The sequence below is a fragment of the Mizuhopecten yessoensis genome, unplaced genomic scaffold, assembly GCF_002113885.1.
Source record: "Mizuhopecten yessoensis strain PY_sf001 unplaced genomic scaffold, ASM211388v2 scaffold1379, whole genome shotgun sequence".
In the NCBI taxonomy this organism is placed as follows: domain Eukaryota; kingdom Metazoa; phylum Mollusca; class Bivalvia; order Pectinida; family Pectinidae; genus Mizuhopecten; species Mizuhopecten yessoensis.
In genome coordinates, this window is record NW_018404017.1 from 1,832,870 (window position 1) to 1,856,240 (window position 23,371).

The 23,371-nt window shown below is 36.6% G+C and overlaps 1 protein-coding gene across 1 annotated transcript in view; it reads left to right on the forward strand.

Moving 5' to 3' along the window:
- Positions 1–2,307: 2,307 nt before the first annotated feature.
- Positions 2,308–23,371, forward strand: part of LOC110460945 — a 223,465-nt gene continuing 202,401 nt past the window's right edge. Inside the window, exon 1 of the mRNA XM_021514194.1 lies at positions 2,308–2,473. Within this exon, the coding sequence (XP_021369869.1) occupies positions 2,414–2,473 (60 nt within the window). The 5' untranslated portion in view covers positions 2,308–2,413. The remainder of the gene's footprint in view (positions 2,474–23,371) is intronic.

The following is a 23,371-nucleotide window of genomic DNA, read 5'->3' on the forward strand; positions in this document are numbered from 1 at the left end:
AGGAACAATGTCATATATGTTTTGTCTTGTCTTGTAAAAAATAAAAATAAAATATAAAAAAAATAATAAAAATAAAATAAAAATATGTTTGTTGTTTGGATTAATAGACTGTCGACTTGACATTAGAGATCGGATACTTCTAGAGTCAGTGACGGTCAGTCGAGTCATTTCTTTCAACATTTACCGGACGTAGCGACCAAGGCAGCCCATATCCGTGCTATAGTATAACGTTAATATCTAATATTTTAGTACGTTATATAATCCAGTTAGGGATGCACTATCTGTGTCTGAATATAAATATTGCCTTATTATACTAAATTTTGAAACACATATTCCTGATGCTGTGTTAAAATTTTAGATACGGACTTAGTTTTTATAAATTACAAAATATAAAAAAAATCAATAAAACTAGGAATGTTTTTATTTCGTATTTTATAGGAATGACAGCCTACCGATCTATCGCCTTACTATAATCAACTTTGAAACACATTTCCTGATTATATGTTAAAATTTTAGATACGGATTTTTTATTTCAATTACGTCACAGTTCTTTTTGGATGTAACAGCCCATAATTATCAAAGAGAAAAAGTGTGTTCTAAGTACAAACTAAAAAAAATAACGACAATTGAACGAAATTGAAAAGAGGAAGAATTAAAAATATTTTGATGAATTGCCTGACCTGTAAAGAAGCCAGTTGGGAGGAGTAGAAGTTTTAGTCGGTTGTGTTGATCAATAACTAACAACATTATATCATTAAAGGCAAATTAGTTCTGTAGACGGTCATCTATAACTCCGGTCTATACACGTGAACCTAGCGGAGTTTGTCAGCTCTAAAGTTTACTGAGACGCAGAGCCGGGATTTCGTACGGGATGGGGGTGTTTCCTCACTCCGTCAAAACACCCCCTATCCACCCCAACCCCATCTCACCCCATCCCTACCCCGGATACGCGAATAATACGTATAGATACAATATAAAAGCAAAGTAACATGAAAGAGTATTTATACTGTACACATACATATATTTACTACACTGTAGGACAGAATATTAGAACGGGTCGGTTGTACGTAGTAGGACAACATGAAAGTAATAGCGATAGTACTAATAGCATTATCTGTTAAATGTTCGAGGTAACCCCCCCCCCCCCCCCCCCCTTTATTCAATACACAAACTATGAAGCATTTACAATACACAGAGATACAAACAACAGTACAAAATACATCAGTTTGTACTACTACTGATTTAAACATATCCCTTGAACCCGAAAACTTCTTACATTCATGAACAGAAGGAAATATGAAAAGACCAGTCACTAGAAACAATGGGAAAAAATGGAAAAAAATCTAGGTCGAGTAGGCGATGGAGACTCGTCCATGAAACCACAGGGGCATGGATCGTTTTACTTGTAATATTAAAAAACAGGGGTCTCCTTTTAGTAGAGGAGACCCCTATGTTTTAATATTACAAGTACTGTAAAGCGATACATACCCCTGTGCATGAAACATACATGTTGTATATCTATAAAAAAAATCACTTAACAATTGAATTTAGACAGTAAACAAATAATACTTCATCAAATACGTGTACTAGCATTTGTTCATTTGGTTTAATTTTGTCATTCCGTTTACATTTATTTCATAATTTTTCCCTTACAATTTGGGTGCACTTATCTTTAGAATCCTGGAAAAAATAGGGAAGCGTAAGTGAAATTTTAAGTTAAAGACAACTCAGTTCCATAATAAATCTAGTGTATTTAGAGAATATTTTAAAATAGTATTTAACACAATGTATTTGAAAACAGTGTAATCTGTGAGTACCAAAATTGCATCTGCCAAACATCCAGAAGATACTGAAATTCAGTAAGCTTAAGCTTAAAGTAAGTCCATATTTAAAATTGAATATAAAACCGAGATTGCTTTAAGTTGTAAATACCCGTGCACACTACGGTATACGTGGAGATGGACATATGTAGCAATCGTTATCAATAATTCACAGGCAAACACATATCTTTATCTCCACTGTCTATCGAGTGCGAGGCTGCTAACGCTGACTCTCAGCCTCTGTATCCATATATATCATCATTACAAGGACGGGATCAATAGAGGAGGTAAGCCGCCGTGCACTGCCAATATACGTGTGTCGTGTAGTACCTTCACGCGACCCCGACCGTGCAAACGTACTCTCGTCTGTTCCAACCCAAAAGTGAAAGTAGACTTGTCTCTGTTTTGCTTACAGGACATTACAAGGGAGACCAGTGTGGAACTCTTCTTGGTTTAGAGTGAAGTGATTGTGAGTAGCCAGCACGTGCGAATTGCCGCGAGTTACACGATTGCCGATCCGCTCTGTTGTGTCGGTGAGCTTTACTAGATCGGTCAACTAAGAAACTTCCGAAGTGACGTACCATACTACAACTATGCTGTGTACTTTCCCAAGTCTTCAGAATCTATCCATGTGCAGGGATAAAAAGATAAAGGTAAGTTTTTACAATTATTGAACCCTTTGATACATGATGTTTACGTGAACACACCTGTACAATTTACCATACAGCGAGATATTTTATTGCAGATTTCCTTTATTCAGTAATTCTTAAAGAATTAACAAATGTGGGATTAAAACACACACCTGTTTTGGTAGAACCACAAGGTAAACATATATTCTTGCTCAATATTTATATTTTGCCACACATCTTGACGTCGTAAAATTATTTTTGCCAAGCCATCAAATTTTTAATAAAATAAATGTACATATTACAAATGTATGTATTGTGTTTAAAATCAATATGTACTGGTTCGTGTACGTATTTAATTATACTTTATCTATATTTATGCACGTGACTGGTGTGACTTAGGAGAATATTAGAGTCTTATGTTTCCTGCACTTCGGGAATATCTTGCTCCAGGAGCGTCGTATGTAATTACATGTACCCCTCATTATATCTATTGTCTGTGGTTTGAAATGTCATTCCAGTAGTATGTTTTGAAACAAAATATACTCATTTGAAACCCGTACTTCTCCGAACCCTCTCCTAAGCGCATCATCTCTTTGAAAGTAACCTTCTCCCATTAACGATTTAATACCCCCTCCTATCAGTGACCCCCCCCNCCAAAATCGTTGATTGGAAGCCCTCTTTTGAAAATGTTGGCTAGGATTACATTGAAAAGGTAGAACATGTAACAGTTCAAAAAATGTTCTATAAAGTACATGTATATGACAAGGAAATAAACACCTACGTCATACATTATTTCTAGATCTGTTGGCATACACATTTGTACCTTTCTTGTTAATGTTTTAGAATCCTAAGTGTAGTTTATCTTTAATAATGTCATCAGTTCTGGTTATAACGAAAAGGGATTTTGGAATATACATTCCTTTTCGACAAGGTACAAAGCATTATTGTTTTTTGTTTGTTTGTTTGTTTGTTTTTTTGTTATCTTTTATTTCCTATTAATATGAAAATGTTGTTCCCGATGCAAACTGACTGTTGGAGCCTCCCAAAATAATAACGGAAATCAAATGTAGTCAAGATTATTTTCAGTGATTTATTTTTTATTTTTGTTACCTCTAATTAGTTTAGATGGATATTCGAAATATCGTAAGTTTATATTGTCAAATTGAATTTCTTAATTTCAAAACCGTCTCCAGAAGGAACGATTCGTCACCTGCCAAGCACTTTATCACACTGGTCACACACAGCGATCACAAATGGTATGTGGCAAATTGTTCACCTTTATAAATCATTTTCCAAAAGAAGTCGTTCATGAAAGATGGGGAAATATCAGTGTACATGTACACACGTTTCAATGATTTAACAGTAATGACTGATATCGAAGTTTTGTAATCATGAAAAGTGACCAAAACATAGATAAACCATTAAAATTACATACATGCAACAATGTTTCTTTAATGAAAACTAAGGTATTTAAAACAATACTATTTAAGTACTTTCCAAAGAGACAATGTGTTTATATACACTATACAAAAGGTAAAAAAATAAGTTTACTTGTTACCTACACCTCCTAAAAGGGTACATATAACCGACCTTTTATAGATTTTAATTCAAAATTTAAAATTCAGATTCAAAATTTTATTTGCACAAAGTGATTTGGAGGCAAAATCGAAAAACACAGTGAAATATATTTATAGACATATATATGTAGAAAAGTCGCAAAGTCATTGCTTATATTTCTAAATTTAACATAGCTTCAAAAAGAAAATTTTATTTAAATATTTTTAATTGCAAAGTCCATACCTTGTACTGTCAGCAAGCCCACTTTCCACAGTTCTAGAGACTGTTTAATTAAATCAACAACAACACCCGTATAGATATAAATGTGCAGGTATTCTCGCGTAGAAATGTTATAACGGCATTGCTTTCCTACATCCTTTAAGCATGGTACGATCTGCTGTTATATGTAAATCTTAACGTTGTACAGTGTATTGTCGCTTTGTTTGCTGTATCATTATTTACGATACACATGTAATAACATTGTTTCAGTAGGTATAAGCTAGCTGAATCGATAACGATCAAGAGTAAAATGATAATTAAATTCGAGATGGTGATCTTTACCGATTTATCTTAATCTCGAGATGGTGATCTTTACCGATTTATCTTAATCTCGAGATTTTCGAGATGGTGATCTTTACCGATATATCTTAATCTCTAGATTTTCGAGATGGTGATTTTTACCGATTTATCTTAATCTCCAGATGGTGATCTTTACCGATTTATCTTAATCTCGAGATGGTAAGACTTAGTCCGGGTACCGCATCAAACTCAACGTGTTTTTATAATAATATGATATATATAGGTGCGACATCACACTTTACTTGCATGTAATATCTGTTTATATGTCGGTGCGGAATTAAACGTTGTTTCTTATATGACATCTGAGTATAAACCGATACAAAATGACACTTGCTCATTATTTCAGGCTATAATGGGTAGGACATTACACTGATCTGTATGTCAGCTGACTATAATGTAGTATCTGTCTGCCTATAATTGGCATGTCATCAATGATTAAGAGGAATCTCCGTACCACTTGTGTATGTATTATTGATCGGACAGTGAGGTATGGTGAGGTAAAATTAAATTACCTGAATATTCATACCTAGCATTTGTTAACAACATTACTCATGGTGTCTCTGTCAGTGAAACGCTTGACTCGAAGTACACGTACAAGGCTAATTACTGCGATGCCATTAAAACCTTATTTTTTTATCGGCAGTGTAGAAGAAGGACGTCGTTCGTTTTCAAATCTACATATTTACATTATTGTGTAAATGGTAGATAGATATCGTGATTGTTGATGAGAAACGCTTTGTAAACATATTGATATTCTTAATGTTGACATTGTTTGTCACTACATCCGGGACTTTGTCACTCACAACAGTTAATGACACAATTTTATAAAATCCAGTAAAATATTATTTAACTATGCAGTTAGCTCTTACAAGAACCTTTAGATAACAATCGTTTTTTTTTTAATTTCTACCAGTGAATGGCATCAACCTTCATTTGTTTGATAAAACATGTTTAAATATTAATCAAAGAATCGAAACATCCTACCAGAGACATTTTGGGTTACATTTGGCATATGTATATAGTCATAGTGTTCAGCATATTTAATATTAACAACATCAATTTCCGACTGTCGACCACTCTAACAGATAGACATAGGTGATACCGTATACCACAGGGACATGCCACACGCTATACTGAAGGTATATACATGTATAGGCGTCACAAACTAGAAAAATAGTACTATATATATTGTAACGCCCATATTACTCTATCTCCAGTTGTATATGGAATGTGACAAGTCCCTAATCACACTATACAAACAATAAACATAGTATATTTGCTCATTCTGGTTCGTTTCTAATCCTGTCTCCTGTTATAGAGTTCCTTTTATAGAAACAATATGAATGCCAATGCAGTTTAAAAATGCATGTTTAAAACTTAGAAAAAACTCACAATTAAATATGTTGACATTATAAACTCTTAGACGTGTGTAGCTATATTAACTTGTCAATAGTAATCATAGACATATATTTACATTTGCATGGCATTGTCACTATATAGCCTTTTTGAAAGCTGTGTCGTTGATGGGACTTAAATTCCCATGCAGCACGAGACGCAATTCTTAGCGTATTAATACAACACTGACCGGAACTACAATATCCAATGTGAATAAACATGACGGCTGCTGAAATATCGCTAGGCATTGTGAGATTTGACAATGTCATTGTAAATTTATGTGCAAAAGAAAAAATAAAAGAAAAAATACCTTTTTTACAACAAAAACAAGACCAAGGTGTGCAATATCGTACAAAATGCACATCGGTTGAAATCACCAATGCCGGCAATGGAAATAATTTTAACACTCATGCAATTTATCAGAAATATTGTCTGTTACACTGCACTGATCAACAAGGGTTCGTTACAAATATCTGAAATACACATATTATATAGACCTACTGACACATGTTACAGACCTACTGATATGAGTCATAGCACACATAAACATTTCAGACATTTGTAATGAACCCCTGTGATCTGTCGCAGGATCACTCACTTCAAACGCTATCAGTTTCACGCGTCTCGCAGCCACTGTTTCCTCAGTTTCTGACGACATGTCAAATAACGAGGCTGTTATAGAATCTACAGACTGTAGTCAGATTCCCATACAATCAACAAATAAATTAACGTCTGGATTCTTCACAAAATGAGCAAAGAGAAAAGTTCGATTAACTTCCAAAAATAACTCCCTCGTGGAGGGCAAGGTCGGATTTACGGTGTTCACTGTATTTATCCATGCGATAAATTTGTTCCGGAGACAAATCGAAACAATTTCAAATCAAACTTTCAGCTCAGAGTTCTATTGATAAACTTAAATCACCCTATAAACATATCATACGCAATTGTATTTATACTGAATTGTGGAAAAACATTGAAGTGTTTGTTAAAATTTCAAAGCACTACTTTGTTTGCCAATCAGCACGCGACAAACATGCTGTTCAAACTATTGAACGACATTTTGTGGACTGTCGATTAGGCGGGCATTTTAAATTTTAAATGTAAATTATAAGTTAAAAAAGAACATAAAAGGCAGAGAAAACGTAAATATATATGTTGTTAACAGAACAGTATAACAGAATTTAACATTATCATGGCTACATGTGTATGACATGTAGAAATAATTTTCTTTTAAACAAGCTGTTATAGACCCCTTAGTACCTAAGATAACCCATACAAGTTAGAAATACCCTTAGTACCTAAGATGACCCATACAAATTAGAAATACCCTTAGTACCTAAGATAACCCATACAAGTTAGAAATACCCTTAGTACCTAAGATAACCCATACAAGTTAGAAATACCCTTAGAACCTAAGATAACCCATACAGGTTAGAAATACCCTTAGTACCTAAGATAATCCATACAAGTTAGAAATCCCCTTAGTACCTAAGATAACACAATACCCTTAGGATCTAAGATAACCAATACAAGCTAGAAATACCCTTAGTACCTAAGTAACGCATACAAGTTAGAAATACCCTTTGTACCTAAGGTAACCCATACAAGTTAGAAATACACTTAGTACCTAAGTAACGCATACAAGTTAGAAATACCCTTTGTACCTAAGATAACCCAGACAAGTTAGAAATCCCCTTAGGATCTAAGATAGCCAATACAAGTTAGAAATACCCTTAGTACCTAAGATAACCCATACAAGTTAGAAATACCCTTAGTACCTAAGTAACGCATACAAGTTAGAAATACCCTTTGTACCTAAGATAACCCATACAAGTTAGAAATACCCTTAGGATCTAAGATAACCAATACAAGTTAGAAATACCCTTAGTACCTAAGATAACCCATACAAGTTAGAAATACCCTTAGTACCTAAGATAACCCATACAAGTTAGAAATACCCTTAGTACCTAAGATAACCCATACAAGTTAGAAATACCCTTAGTACCTAAGATAACCCATACAAGTTAGAAATACCCTTAGTACCTAAGATAACCCATACAAGTTAGAAATACCCTTAGTACCTAAGATAACCCATACAAGTTAGAAATACCCTTAGTACCTAAGATAACCCATACAAGTTAGAAATACCCTTAGTACCTAAGATAACCCATACAAGTTAGAAATACCCTTAGTACCTAAGATAACCCATACAAGTTAGAAATACCCTTAGTACCTAAGATAACCCATACAAGTTAGAAATACCCTTAGTACCTAAGATAACCCATACAAGTTAGAAATACCCTTAGTACCTAAGATAACCCATACAAGTTAGAAATACCCTTAGTACCTAAGATAACCCATACAAGTTAGAAATACCCTTAGTACCTAAGATAACCCATACAAGTTAGAAATACCCTTAGTACCTAAGATAACCCATACAAGTTAGAAATACCCTTAGTACCTAAGATAACCCATACAAGTTAGAAATACCCTTAGTACCTAAGATAACCCATACAAGTTAGAAATACCCTTAGTACCTAAGATAACCCATACAAGTTAGAAATACCCTTAGTACCTAAGATAACCCATACAAGTTAGAAATACCCTTAGTACCTAAGATAACCCATACAAGTTAGAAATACCCTTAGTACCTAAGATAACCCATACAAGTTAGAAATACCCTTAGTACCTAAGATAACCCATACAAGTTAGAAATACCCTTAGTACCTAAGATAACCCATACAAGTTAGAAATACCCTTAGTACCTAAGATAACCCATACAAGTTAGAAATACCCTTAGTACCTAAGATAACCCATACAAGTTAGAAATACCCTTAGTACCTAAGATAACCCATACAAGTTAGAAATACCCTTAGTACCTAAGATAACCCATACAAGTTAGAAATACCCTTAGTACCTAAGATAACCCATACAAGTTAGAAATACCCTTAGTACCTAAGATAACCCATACAAGTTAGAAATACCCTTAGTACCTAAGATAACCCATACAAGTTAGAAATACCCTTAGTACCTAAGATAACCCATACAAGTTAGAAATACCCTTAGTACCTAAGATAACCCATACAAGTTAGAAATACCCTTAGTACCTAAGATAACCCATACAAGTTAGAAATACCCTTAGTACCTAAGATAACCCATACAAGTTAGAAATACCCTTAGTACCTAAGATAACCCATACAAGTTAGAAATACCCTTAGTACCTAAGATAACCCATACAAGTTAGAAATACCCTTAGTACCTAAGATAACCCATACAAGTTAGAAATACCCTTAGTACCTAAGATAACCCATACAAGTTAGAAATACCCTTAGTACCTAAGATAACCCATACAAGTTAGAAATAACCTTGTTTACAAATGAGGTCCTTCGTGTTTATGTCCCTTAAAACATTGCTGTAGCCCATCAATCTCTATCCATAGTTGTCGTTCCTTACAATCACTAACATGTAAAGGAACGACAACTCGGAATAGAGGTTGGTGGCCCTTTCGATACCGCGACGACTCCTTATACCGGTTTAGTCTCACCTAGCATTCATTTCTAAAATACTTAGTCTCACCGGGCATACATTTCAATGTTCACACCTGATCGCAATTTGGTGGTCAAAAGGGAAACGGAGAAGTTGGGAATGTCGTGTAAACAAATTTAAGTTAAAAGTCAAAACCGGTCGGTATTCTCGTCCAGTTACACCTTTACTAAATCGACTTTAGACGCTGCTTTATATCATATGTATCGCAGGCGCCTATGTTTTACCTTTATATAATTATGTACAGTGCTAGTGATTTTACTTATTTGAAGGTGTGATAATGACTTTTAGTGTATCATAAGCCAGATTTGGCTGGATGTCGATAACTGATCGATTTAAATTTTTAAATAACTTTTACTTTTTGTAAAATCTGCTGTAGTTTCAATGTATATCGATATGTGACACTTAAATAAAACAAATTGTATTCTATTGTAATAATATGTAAAGTTAGGACATTTTATCTTATATTCCCTATTATTATGATGAAGACTAATAGATGAAGTGGAAACAATTTCATAAATAAATAAAATTTTACACCAAAAATCAATCCTATGCATACGTTAACATTCACATGGTAATGCACATTATAGTACAGACTATAGTTTACCTGTAATTAAATCATATTGTTCTCTAACTGACACCAAATCTCACGTAGCATACATCCAACTCTTTACCTGTATATAGGAAAATACCAAATGTATGCTACATGAGACGACACCCTTATACCTAGTCGAGTAAAACGATGCCTTGAAATTCAACAGAAAACTTGTGAATCAGCCCTTCAACTCACCACACTCCAGAAAGTCTCAGTTATGAAATATGGGGTATGTGGTTGTACAATATGGATCTAGATCTAGATCGACTGTCAGCTCGAAACCGTCGCCTCATTGCTAAACGATATCTAGCCCCTAAGTGTATGATATAAACGTTGAGGTCAGTCTTTTAAACCTGCCAGATATATACAAAATTAGATTTCCATGGAATAGGTATGGGGACTAGCGATGGTAATGCGCTGTGGAATGCAAAACATATCAGTCGCAGCAGAAAACCAACTTAGGCGTCGGACACGTGGAAAACGTCACTGACAAATACGTTAGATCGAAATCACTTTCCATATTTATCAAACAGACAAAACAGGTTTTAAACATCAAAGGGTTGCAGTGAAAGATATATACACGTGCGTATATTTACATGTAACATTTAGCACGTGCTTGTATAGATACCGTGTCGTCTGATAATGGTGTGGTCCAAGTATTGTAATAAAACACGTACTTGCACTTTGGCATTTTCTTGGAAAGCGCTGTAATTAAGCACGTATTTGCTAAAATATAGCGCGTGCATGCACGCGGATGTTAGTGTGCAAAGCGCTGTATAATAGCTCGTGCTTGCACTTGGACATTGGCTTGCAAAGGGCTGTAAATATAACACGTTCTTGCAGTTGGACCTTGACATGCAAAACACTGTTATACAAGCACACGTTTGCACTGGGACCTTGGCGTGCAATGAACTGCAATATAGTACGTGCTTACACTCGATGTTGCGCGCAAATCGTTGTACATTGTGATATAACACGTGCTTGTTCATTAGTATCAAATTATAGGCACATACTTAAACTAATCGTCAGACGGATTCAAACATATTTTAAAATCTATTGAATAATAAAAGATTTTTTTTCCATAGGTAATGTAAAGTAACACATTTTTTACACGTCTAGTTGTTTTTTTTATCGAATTTTGGCGAATCCGGTGATCGCCCGCCGGCCAGGCCCTGGAACATAGTTAAGAACGCATTACAAACAGTGTTATTTTGATACATAGACATTGCGGAAATTGTCAAGAGGTAAAAACGTCTTTTTCTGTTTCACAAACTAATAAGACCTCATATGAAGTGTTAGATGTATGTTTCTAGACATACAAGTGTATCTCACCATTTATCGAATTTTACAGGCCATGACGGGATACAGGTTTTTCCCCTTAAAATTTTACATTTACAATATAACTTTATTGTATCCTGTTTCAATGTTTAATGCGATTGTAGATTGATGCACGTAAAACCTCGTTTTGAATGGAACTTAAGATGTAGTGTGTTTTACTAGAGTCATAATTGCCCATGAGACCACCTGTGTGTACAGACCATGTTTAATGTTCCCATCAATAGTGATTACGTTGTGATACTGTATAAAGAACTATCTGCATTGAGAGACCACATTTTGGAATTCACAAGAGTGACCGTTTAATACAGGATTGTCAGTATGCTTTTATTGTGAATAGCAAGAGTTTGAATGGATATATAAACTATTGAATATTTTAACGCTTGGCACGTGATAATAGACCATCAGGCGTTATTATCTGTAACATCCCACCTCTGTATTGCTATGCGCTAGTGTTTACCTCGGTAAAGACATGATGTCAATACACTAACAGCTGAAGGCGGACTAGACGGTCTGAGTGTGGTCACATGTGGTACATATATATAACAAGCACGTGCTGTTTAAATACAACTTGTGATGTTAAAATCGAAAATATGATATTAGCTTTCTCCCATCCGTGTATCAGGTAATAGATAGTTTACTATTTGAGAGGCCTCTGGGTTCATAAACATAGGCTATTAACGGCCTATACTGTCGTTACCATGGTTTCACGCGGTAACAGCTGTGTACGTATTACATCGATATATGGGTTTCGGTGTATTTAAGTACCCGACATCTTTAACAATATCTCTATGTATAATTTACAAATTAAGTCGCAGTATTTAGGAAAACTAACCATGAATTGTCGATAAAATTACAATTCACCAGCTTAAGTCCTGTGCTTTTAACTACATGTAGTAATAATAATGTCAGACCATGTGTTTATTTATTTATAAGATGATAATACGTGTTCGTGATATGTATTGTGCAATACACACTTTCAAGATCATAAGGGTCAAATGTGTTAAAAACCTTAAAATAGCCACTTTTTAATAGTCAAGATGGTTTGGTTTGGTTTGCTGTAGTTATTGTTTAACGTCCTATTACAATTTATTGTGACAGCTATGGTCATTTAAGGACGTGTCTCCATGTGTGTAGTGTATGCGTGCTTGCGTGTGTGTATGCATGAGCCAGGGTATGTTGGAAGTCCCAGGGTAATGCTATCTGGTCATTATGTATCTGGGATGGAGTGTTATAAAAGTTTCCTCAAATAAATGACCTTGCCTTATATTCAAAGTCACAGGAGTTAAATGTGTTAAAAAATGAACAAATAGTTTTTAATAACCAAGAGGCTAAGGATGATGATATTTGGCTAATAGAATGCTTGGAGTGCTGCAAAGTTTCTTTCAATAAATGTCTTTGACTGACTTTGAAATCGAATGCCACAGGGCTCACGTACGTTAAAACCTTTCATTAACTTTTCTGAATACCACGAGTCCTACGTAATGAAATATGCCCAGTAGCTTGATGGGACGAGGTGCTTTAAAGTTTACCCAAAGAAAGGAATTCACCTACTTTTCTTAAAAAAAGAACGAAGAGGCAAAGGATGATTGGACAAGAGCTTGTTGGTTTGAAGTATCACTTTTGCAATGAAATATTTTGTCATGATAGTGTGAGCGATATAGGTCCTCTGGGCCTTTTACAATACATTTCAACGTTTTTTTATTCACTTATTCTGAAGCCAGTAGCAAGAGTCAACACTTTTCCATAATGCAAAATTTCGATTCAATGGCACCATAGACTTCCTCATTAAAACACCTAAGTACGTTTGGCCTGCGACTATAGGTCTGTACCATTGTGACTTGAACACCTGGTCCCGGAGGACGAATCCGCGCTATATATGTTAGCATTTTTACGTTTCCGAGGTTAATAGTTTATTCAATGAATTATGTATATATCAGCAATATTTTTACTGCTAGTTTTCGGTAAAATATTTACACAAATTCTAAATTTAGACAATTAATGCATGTAAATGTGTGAAAATATTTTAAATGCTACAACGTTTTTGTAGAAAACGCCTCATTAGAAATCGGGGACAGTTGTTTCAATACAGGTATCAAATTCCATCAATAAAAAGAATGTACAGTTTAACTGTTCTGAAATTATTACAATACCTTTCAAGAATGTCTATACGTCTGATATTCAGTGATCGAAACGTTTCATTAAGAACAGGGATATGACAAAGAACATGAATAGGACAAAAACAGTATGCTAATAATAATAGTTCGTGGTTCTTACGTAGGTCGTCTCAAAGCGGTTCACAAATTATTATCCGTTGTTATATGGCCTTTGTAACTCTCAACTCCCTTGGGAGCATACAGCCGGAGCTGCCATTTCGGCGCTAACAGCTAGCATTCTACAATTCTAGCACTGCCCAACCACGTACTCATTTACAGCTGAGTAGACTGGAACAAGCGGAGTAAAGTATCTTGCTCAAATATACAACACATTGCCGTGCCGTGACTCGAACGATAGGACGCCGGGCCCCTTCGGTCACGGGCCCGGCGTCCTACCACTAGACTACCGTGCATCCTACATATGTATGTATGTTCGAAACAGGATTTTGTATCCTCAAATTAGACGGTTTCCACAGCCGTTCTAGGACCACTTTGTAAGTGCCATTCACTGAAATGTCATGACTTAGAAATAGAGCAGAATAATCTTTCTTTACTCCGTACAGGCTAATCAATGCTTTTCCCCTGGTATGAGATGTCCTCAATATGTCATTTGAGATGTGACATCTCGTGGGTTTAATGTGACGTCACAATGAAAACAATGAAACTACGTCAAAGCGAGGTGATATAGGAAAACGAGTTTTTACCGAAGGAATTCTCTTTAGGAGTGATGGAAAATTTGGCAACGCACAACCATTGGGGACAGAATATTATATTGGCAATGGTACAATTGTATGATAGTACATATTAAGGTCGTTTTCATGTAAATGTATAGATTAGTCTAGGAAGTTATCAATATTACGACCATCTCAGCTCTTTACAAGAAGACCAAATCGCTGTGGCGATGTAAAAACCAATAGAGGAAGTGGAAACTACTCAATTGTCCGTTACAAATCATTCATAGTTATCAACATCTGATAATATTTTCAACAGACTTTTATGAAATTTTGTATAAATAGCTTTCACTTAGTTTTGTATTACAATATTTTCCGTTTTGTCAATGCAAGCTGGAGAAGGGGTGGTAATAACTCTTTGGCTGACAGTTCTAAGCTTGATTAAAACAATGAAACTTATAATGGGGTTTAGGTCACCTAGCCAATTTATAGGATTCATATGTAGACCTTCCTGTGGCCTGACCGTTTCTTCCAGAGTAACACCACGTGACCGACTGAGTGCATATCTGTGTTCCTGGGCGGTACTTGGCTGTGGCCTAACATTTCTTTCAACAACGCGGCGATGCAAAATTGATTTGGACATTTAAAAGATATCAGTATGTATATATGTATACATCTTACTACGGGTTCGTCTTACTAGAATATGTAAACAGATTCGATATATAAACCTGCATCTTTCACCTAAAGCTCTATCACAAATACAGATATTGTTCAACCCCGTGAGAAAATAGTTTGTGGTGAAGGTTTTATTTTTACATTTGACTGCAGTTGTGTTTCCTGGCGCTGGTGGTGTAAACACTGTAGTAAAAATACATGTTTTATGAAGAATCATCATTAATGGCTGGCTTCAGGCAAGCTTTTAGGGCAACAGAAATACTGTTCAGCTGTTAATTTAATAAGCAACCAAAATATGTCGGTAAAGGTACATGTGTATTTCTGAATGTTTCTTACTTCCGGCATTGCCAATTAATACTAGGGGATACTGACCGACTCGAGAACAGTCAGGAAGGTGTTTGTCTTTTCCAGGAGCCAACCCATTAAGAAAGTACACATTCCTAAAACTAAGACAGGAAGACAATACGGATTCTCAAACCAACCTAAAACACAGTCACGGTGCATCTTAAAACTAAGACAGGAAGACAATACGGATTCTCAAACCAACCTAAGACACAGAGACAGTGCATCTTAAAAATAAAACAGGAATACAATACGGATTCTCAAACCAACCTAAGACACAGAGACAGTGCATCTTAAAACTAAGACAGGAAGACAAGACGGATTTTCAAACCAACCTAAGACACAGAGACAGTGCATCTTAAAACTAAGACACCAGGACAGTAGAGAAGCTTAATTAAGTTGACTTTTCCAAGGCTAAAACTTTGCAGTGTGTATTTGCGATGTTCGCTGAAAGATATATTTGCTAAATCGCGAATTGGCATCTCTTTCCCAAATAAGATTAGTTTTTACAGAATAAGTACCTTGATATTGTGATGTGATTTTTATATATTTTTACTTGATGTTAAAATGACTAAAATTATAAGTCGAAGCAACATAATTTTCCGAGGGATAGAGTCATGATGTGGACGATATATATTACTCACCACCTCGAAAAGTAATGGTATATGCACGTGTAAACATACGATTTTATTTCCGGACTCCTTCATGTATTTCTGCCATCATGAGTTGCAACAGAACATTGCGCATTAACAATGGATGGAGTCCTACCTCAATATTGCCCGTCCGATGGTATAACTTCCCTATAACTGCCTTGATCACGCCTCGCGGCAGACGTTTGTACTTTATTGGAGGTCTTGACATAGTAGCCAGACTGAACAGCGCAACGATTCTAGATTTACTAGAGGGGAGCATATTTTTGTGTATAACAATGTACATGTACTATACATAGGGTGGTCGGTGGCGCAGCGGATAGCGCACTTGCCTTTCACCAAGGAGAACGGGGTTCGATTCCCCGATTGGACGTGAAAAGGTATTTGGTCACTTGCCCGACCACATGGGTTTTCTCCGGGTACTTCGGTTTCCTCCCACATTAAGACCCCGCGCACTAACATCCGGGTTTGGTTTGGTTTGTTTGTGTTTTACGTCCTACAGTTGTATTAACAGCTATGGTCATTTACGACGACGAGGATTTTTTGATGATAACATTTTTGCGGATGCAAACAACGACAATCCTGATGACCTGATAATTAAATTGACGACACTCAGAACAAGCCGGACAAACCAGGCTTGGTAACGTTCAATATTCAATTACAACAACTCGTGTTCGTGTGAACAATTGTTGCGTTGTTGGCATTCCACTCAATTGTTATAAAAGTGAAAAGCTACGGGTATTGCCACTTGTCTCGACAACAATACCGTTCAGGTAACCACGTAACTTGCAGAGAACTGGAGTAATGTTTATGCCAAAACATCGATACCTCATTTCCAGTAGTATTGCTTATCTGTATGGCAGGGGTAATTTCGATTTCAGTGATATTGTTTGTTCCACAAGCATAACACATTTCCTGTAGGGCGTGTTGTTCAAATAGCAATAACTCACGTTAATAAGACTGACAAGTCTCGCCGTTCATTCAGGCCAAACGAAAACAACGCTCTGTTTCTTGTCAGAAATTGATGGAGCAATCTTTATTTCTAGGTTTAGGCAACTAGTTTGAATCAATAAAATGCAAGATATATCAAGATTTTGAGGGTGCCTATTGAAATATTGTTCAAAAGGAACATACATTACTAACACTAAAGGTACCCAGTGTGTAAGCTATATGTGTTTTGTATGCAGTACTGAAATTACCGGTATGTTTTCTGCTTGCAACATTTTATCTCGCAGACATCCCGTTGTGGTACATCATCAACTTTACCTTACGAAATACCTTTCCAAGCATTCTCTACTGATGATCAAGGACTTTAACAGGTTTTAACACAAATTGAACTTCTGTGGACTGTCTATGGTACGACAAGAATATATTGTTTGTTCTCGGTAAAATAATCTTAACTGTTCAAACGACAAGTTTAGAGCTGGACACAACTTGATGGTAACAAGCCACCTGATCGTCCACTCCCATTGAGGGTACACATCGTACAGATATCGGAGATGAGAGGCTGTGATGGGAGATGAGACGTCCTTACAGCCAGTAATCACACAGAGTGCCTCAGATACATGTGGTCTTACGTTTCATGCATCCTCCGCATTAGAACGGCTGTTTTCGGAGTGTTATTGTCCGACTTTCAATAACATTGATGGTGTACATGTTGACAAATTTGAGAAACATGCCGCCTGCTTCCTCTGGCATGAAACAAGACTCGTGTTGCTGAAATAAAGTATGTAAGCATGGGATGTCGGATCAGTTAAAGACAGAACTACAACTTTTGCAACGAAAAATGAAAAATGGAGACTTTGAAGCGTACACCTCCCGCTCGTCAAGTGAGAGGTATTAACGTAATTCGTTGTCTGTCTAAGGAAGGTTACGTGCGGCAGTTGTTATGGTCTTAATTCGTTGTCTGTGTAAGGAAGGTTACGTGCGGCAGTTGTTATGGTTATAATTCGTTGTCTGTCTAAGGAAGGTTACGTGCGGCACTTGTTATGGTTGTAATTCGTTGTCTGTCTAAGGAGTGTTATGTGTGGCATTTGTTATGGTTGTAATTCGTTGTCTGTCTAAGGAGGGTTATGTGTGGCAGTTGTTATGGTTGTAATTCGTTGTCTGTCGAAGGAAGGTTATGTGTCGCAGTTGTTATGGTTGTAATTCGTTGTCTGTCTAAGGACGGTTACGTGCGGCAGTTGTTATGGTTGTAACACCATGTCGTTGTTGAATCGCGTTGCTAAAGTTGTATCGCACGTATAAAAGTTAAAAGGTTGATACATGTGCTCGTCAAGTGAGAGGTATTAACGTAATTCGTTTTCTGTCTAAGGAAGGTTACGTGCGGCAGTTGTTCTGGTTGTAATTCGTTGTCTGTCTAAGGAAGGTTATGTGCGGCAGTTGTTATTGTTGTAATTCGTTGTCTGTCTAAGGAAGGTTATGTGTGGCAGTTGTTTTGGTTGTAACACGTTGTCAGTCTAAGGAAGGTTACGTGCGGCAGCTGTTCTGGTTGTAACACGTTGACTGTCTAAGGAAAGTTACGTGCGGCAGTTGTTATGGTTGTAATTCGTTGTCTGTCGAAGGAAGGTTATGTGTCGCAGTTGTTATGGTTGTAATTCGTTGTCTGTCTAAGGAAGGGTACGTGCGGCAGTTGTTATGGTTGTAACACGTTGTCTGTCTACGGAAAGTTACGTGCGGCAGTTGTTATGGTTGTAATTCGTTGTCAGTCTAAGGAAGGTTATGTGCGGCAGTTGTTATGGTTGTAACACGTTGTCTGTCTAAGGAAAGTTACGTGCGGCAGTTGTTATGGTTGTAATTCGTTTTCTGTCTAAGGAAGGTTATGTGCGGCAGTTGTTATTGTTGTAACACGTTGTCTGTCTAAGGAAAGTTACGTGCGGCAGTTGTTATGGTTGTAATTCGTTGTCTGTCTAAGGAGTGTTATGTGTGGCATTTGTTATGGTTGTAATTCGTTGTCTGTCTAAGGACGGTTACGTGCGGCAGTTGTTATGGTTGTAACACGTTGTCTGACTAAGGAAGGTTATGTGCGGCAGTTGTTATGGTTGTAACACGTTGTCTGACTAAGGAAGGTTATGTGCGGCAGTTGTTATGGTTGTAGTTAAAGACAGAACTACAACTTTTGCAACGAAAAATGAAAAATGGAGACTTTGAAGCGTACGCCTCCCGCTCGTCAAGTGAGAGGTATTAACGTAATTCGTTTTCTGTCTAAGGAAGGTTACGTGCGGCAGTTGTTCTGGTTGTAATTCGTTGTCTGTCTAAGGAAGGTTATGTGCGGTAGTTGTTATGGTTGTAATTCGTTGTCTGTCTAAGGACGGTTACGTGCGGCAGTTGTTATGGTTGTAACACGTTGTCTGACTAAGGAAGGTTATGTGCGGCAGTTGTTATGGTTGTAATGCGTTGTCTGTCTAAGGAAGGTTATGTGTGGCAGTTGTTATGGTTGTAATTCGTTGTCTGTCTAAGGAAGGTTACGTGCGGCAGTTGTTATGGTTGTAACACCTTGTCGTTGTTGAATCGCGTTGCTAAAGTTGTATCGCACGTATAAAAGTTAAAAGGTTGATACATGTAAGTACTGTCGCGTGTACAGTTTGTATATCTGTAACAAGCAGGCACGTGAGACACACATTTATTGGATATACAAAGCAAACCAAAGATACGAATTAAACAAAACACGCAATACATATCAGAAATATAAACTTTATCAATTTTACAACAATTATGAAACAAGTTTTCCGGAAAAAACCAACGTGGCCTGATCAGGTGACTCGATTCCTGTTCACGTCCGATAAGGTAAATCGAAACCCGGTCGTCCTAATGAGAGGCGAGTGTGCTATCCACTGCTCCTCCCGACCCAACACATACCTATTGGACAGAACAGAAATGGTATAGACAGATATATATGACGGGTAGGCAAAATGTTAAGGCTGCAAAATAGTGCACGGAAACGGATATTCTTGTAAATATCGACACTTTCTCGGATCTAGGTATTTCTCAAGATAAAAACCAGGACCTGCAAGTTTGTGCTGAGTGTTGTCTGTCACTTCGACAGTGATCGGTAACTAAAAGAGATGTATTTTCGTCTAAATTACAGTTTAACGTCAGTCATTTCTCCGGTGAAACACGCTAGGGGCAGGCTCAGGTTAAAATGGCTTTCCCTGTTCTCATTGTAAATGCTATCACTTTCGATTTCGTTTTAATGTTTGCTCTCAGAAATAAATTGTGATAAATTACCTCCGCTGGGGATCACTACGACGAGTAAGTGAGTTAAATCTTATAAATGTTCTTAAATATGTGAACTGATTTAGCTATTACCTCTGGCGATTCCTAAGTCGTCACTCTAAGCCATGATTTCAGTCATAAGCTTAGCCATCACCTTAGCCATCACCTTAGTCATCACCTTAGTCATCACATAAGTCATCACCTTAGTCATCACCTTAGTCATCACTTTAGTCATCACCTGAGCCATCACCTTAGTCATCACCTTAGTCATCACATAAGTCATCACCTTAGTCATCACCTTAGTCATCACCTTAGTCATCACCTTAGTCATCACCTTAGTCATCACCTTAGTCATCACCTTAGTCATCACCTCAGTCATCACCTCAGTCATCACATAAGTCATCACCTTAGTCATCACCTTAGTCATCACCTTAGTCATCACCTTAGTCATCACATAAATCATCGCCTTAGTCATCACATTAGTCATCACCTTAGTCATCACCTTAGTCATCACATAAGTCATTGTATTAGTCATCACCTTAGTCATCACCTTAGTCATCACATTAGTCATCACCTTAGTCATCACCTTACTCATCACTTTACTCATCACCTAAGTCATCACCTTAGTCATCACCTAAGTCATCACCTGAGCCATCACCTAAGTCATCGCATTAGTCATCACATAAGTCATCACATAAGTCATCACTTTAGTCATCACTTTAGTCATCGCGTTAGTCATCACTTTAGTCATCACCTTAGTCATCACATTAGTCATCACCTTAGTCATCACATAAGTCATCACCTTAGTCATCACCTTAGTCATCACATAAGTCATCACCTTAATCATCACATTAGTCATCACCTTAGTCATCGCATAAGTCATCGCATCAGTCATCACCTTAATCATCACCTTAGTCATCACCTTAGTCATCACATTAGTCATCACCTTAGTCATCACCTTAGTCATCACTTTAGTCATCACATAAGTCATCACCTTACTCATCACCTTAGCCATCACCTTAGTCATCACCTTAGTCATCACATTAATCATCACCTAAGTCGTCACCTTAGCCATCACCTGAGCCATCACATAAGTCATCACCTTAGTCATCGCATAAGTCAACGCTGAAGTCATCGCATTAGTCATCACCTTAGTCATCACCTTAGTCATCACATAAGTCATCACCTTAGCCATCACCTTAGTCATCACCTTAGTCATCACCTTAGTCATCACCTTAGCCATTATTTCTGTCATTACGATAGTCATTCTCTTAACCAATACCTCAGTCTATACAGTACTTAAGCCATTACTTTTGTGATCACCTTAGCCATCACCCTAATCATCAACTTAGCCATCACCTAAATCATAAACTTAGCCATCACCTTAATCATAAACTTAGCCGTCGCCGTAATTATAAACTTAGTCATTTGCTTAGTAATTTTCTTAGTCATTATATGAGAAATCACCTTATGCATACACTTACAATGTAGCCATTAACTTAGTCATCACCTAAGCCATCACATTAGTCATTATTTCAGTCATTTCCTTAGTTTTTACCTTTGCCATTTCTTGCGAGTTTCACATGTACATATATTTGCTTTTCAGTATTAATTTTAATGCAGAGGGGCGTTCCTTTTTTTCCGATCTTCAGAATTTCCATATTTTTGATTTAAAAAAAAATTGTAATGATACTGCTGAGTCTCATTGATTTTTTTTAGAAATTCAAGTCCTTGTGTTTTACCAGTCGAACAGTTCCCTATAGCTGTCATATAACCGGCGGTTATGGCGTGATTACCGTGTGGACATGTGGTTTAGTAGCGCCTCGTGTAGTGTTACAACGATACATAAAGTTATGTGACCTCTGCGATCAAAACGTCCTATTAGGAATGAAACACATTATACAGGTTTATTACGGGCGTCGACATTTTTATGTTGGTAAACTTCATTTTGAAAGTCCAATTAACAGTTTGACCTTTTATTACATGTAGGTAATCTTTATGTACCTCAATACACAGTGATTGGGTTGACAGCTTTTGGTTACGGCTAGAGGCTGTTATACATAATGTATCCCTATGTGTCGGTAGGATTATGACGGAGAAAACAATTAACACTGATAAATAGCAGATACATAAACATAGATGGATAGCAAAAAAGCTGTGTAGATTTTATAGATTTTTTATCTATATATCACTGATGCTACATTATTACTTCCTATCCGTATTCCGTACATAAGTCGCAGGGACCTGAGAATGTAATACAGCTATCTTTGGACCTAAACTAAGGTGTTCAGAGTAATTTCACACGTTAGATCAATTTTCTGTAAAATGTCATCCCCAATGATGGTATATACTCGCCATCATTGGTGGTGTCATGTTACCAAAACATTATCTTAACCTTAAAACGTATAAAATTACTCTGAACACGTCAATTTATTTCAAAATATGGCTGTAATACATTCTCAGGTCCCTGTGCATTAGATAAATATATAAATATGGCTGTAATACATTCTAAGGTCCCTGTGCATTAGATAAGTATACAAATATGGCTGTAATACATTCTCAGCTCCCTGTACATTAGATAAGTATACACATATGGCTGTAATACATTCTCAGGTCCCTGTACATTAGATAAGTATACAAATATGACTGTAATACAATCTCAGGTCCCTGTCCATTAGATAAATATACAAATATGGCTGTAATACATTTTCAGGTCAATATACATTAGATAAGTATACAAATATGGCTGTAATACATTCTCAGGTCCATGTACATTAGACAAGTATACAAATATGGCTGTAATACATTCTCAGGCCCCTGTACATTAGATAAACATACAAATATGGCTGTAATACATTCTCAGGTGGGTCCCTGTACATTAGACAAGTATACAAATATGGCTGTAATACACTCTCAGGTCCCTGTACATTAGATAAATATACAAATATGGCTGTAATACATTCTCAGGTCCCTGTACATTAGATAAGTATACAAATATGGCTGTAATACATTCTCAGGTGGGTCCCTGTACATTAGATAAGTATACAAGTATACAAATATGGCTGTAATACACTCTCAGGTGGGTCCCTGTACATTAGATAAATATACAAATATGGCTGTAATACATTCACAGGTCCCGGTACATTAGATAAGTATACAAATATGGCTGTAATACATTATCAGGTCCCTGTACATTAGATGAATATACA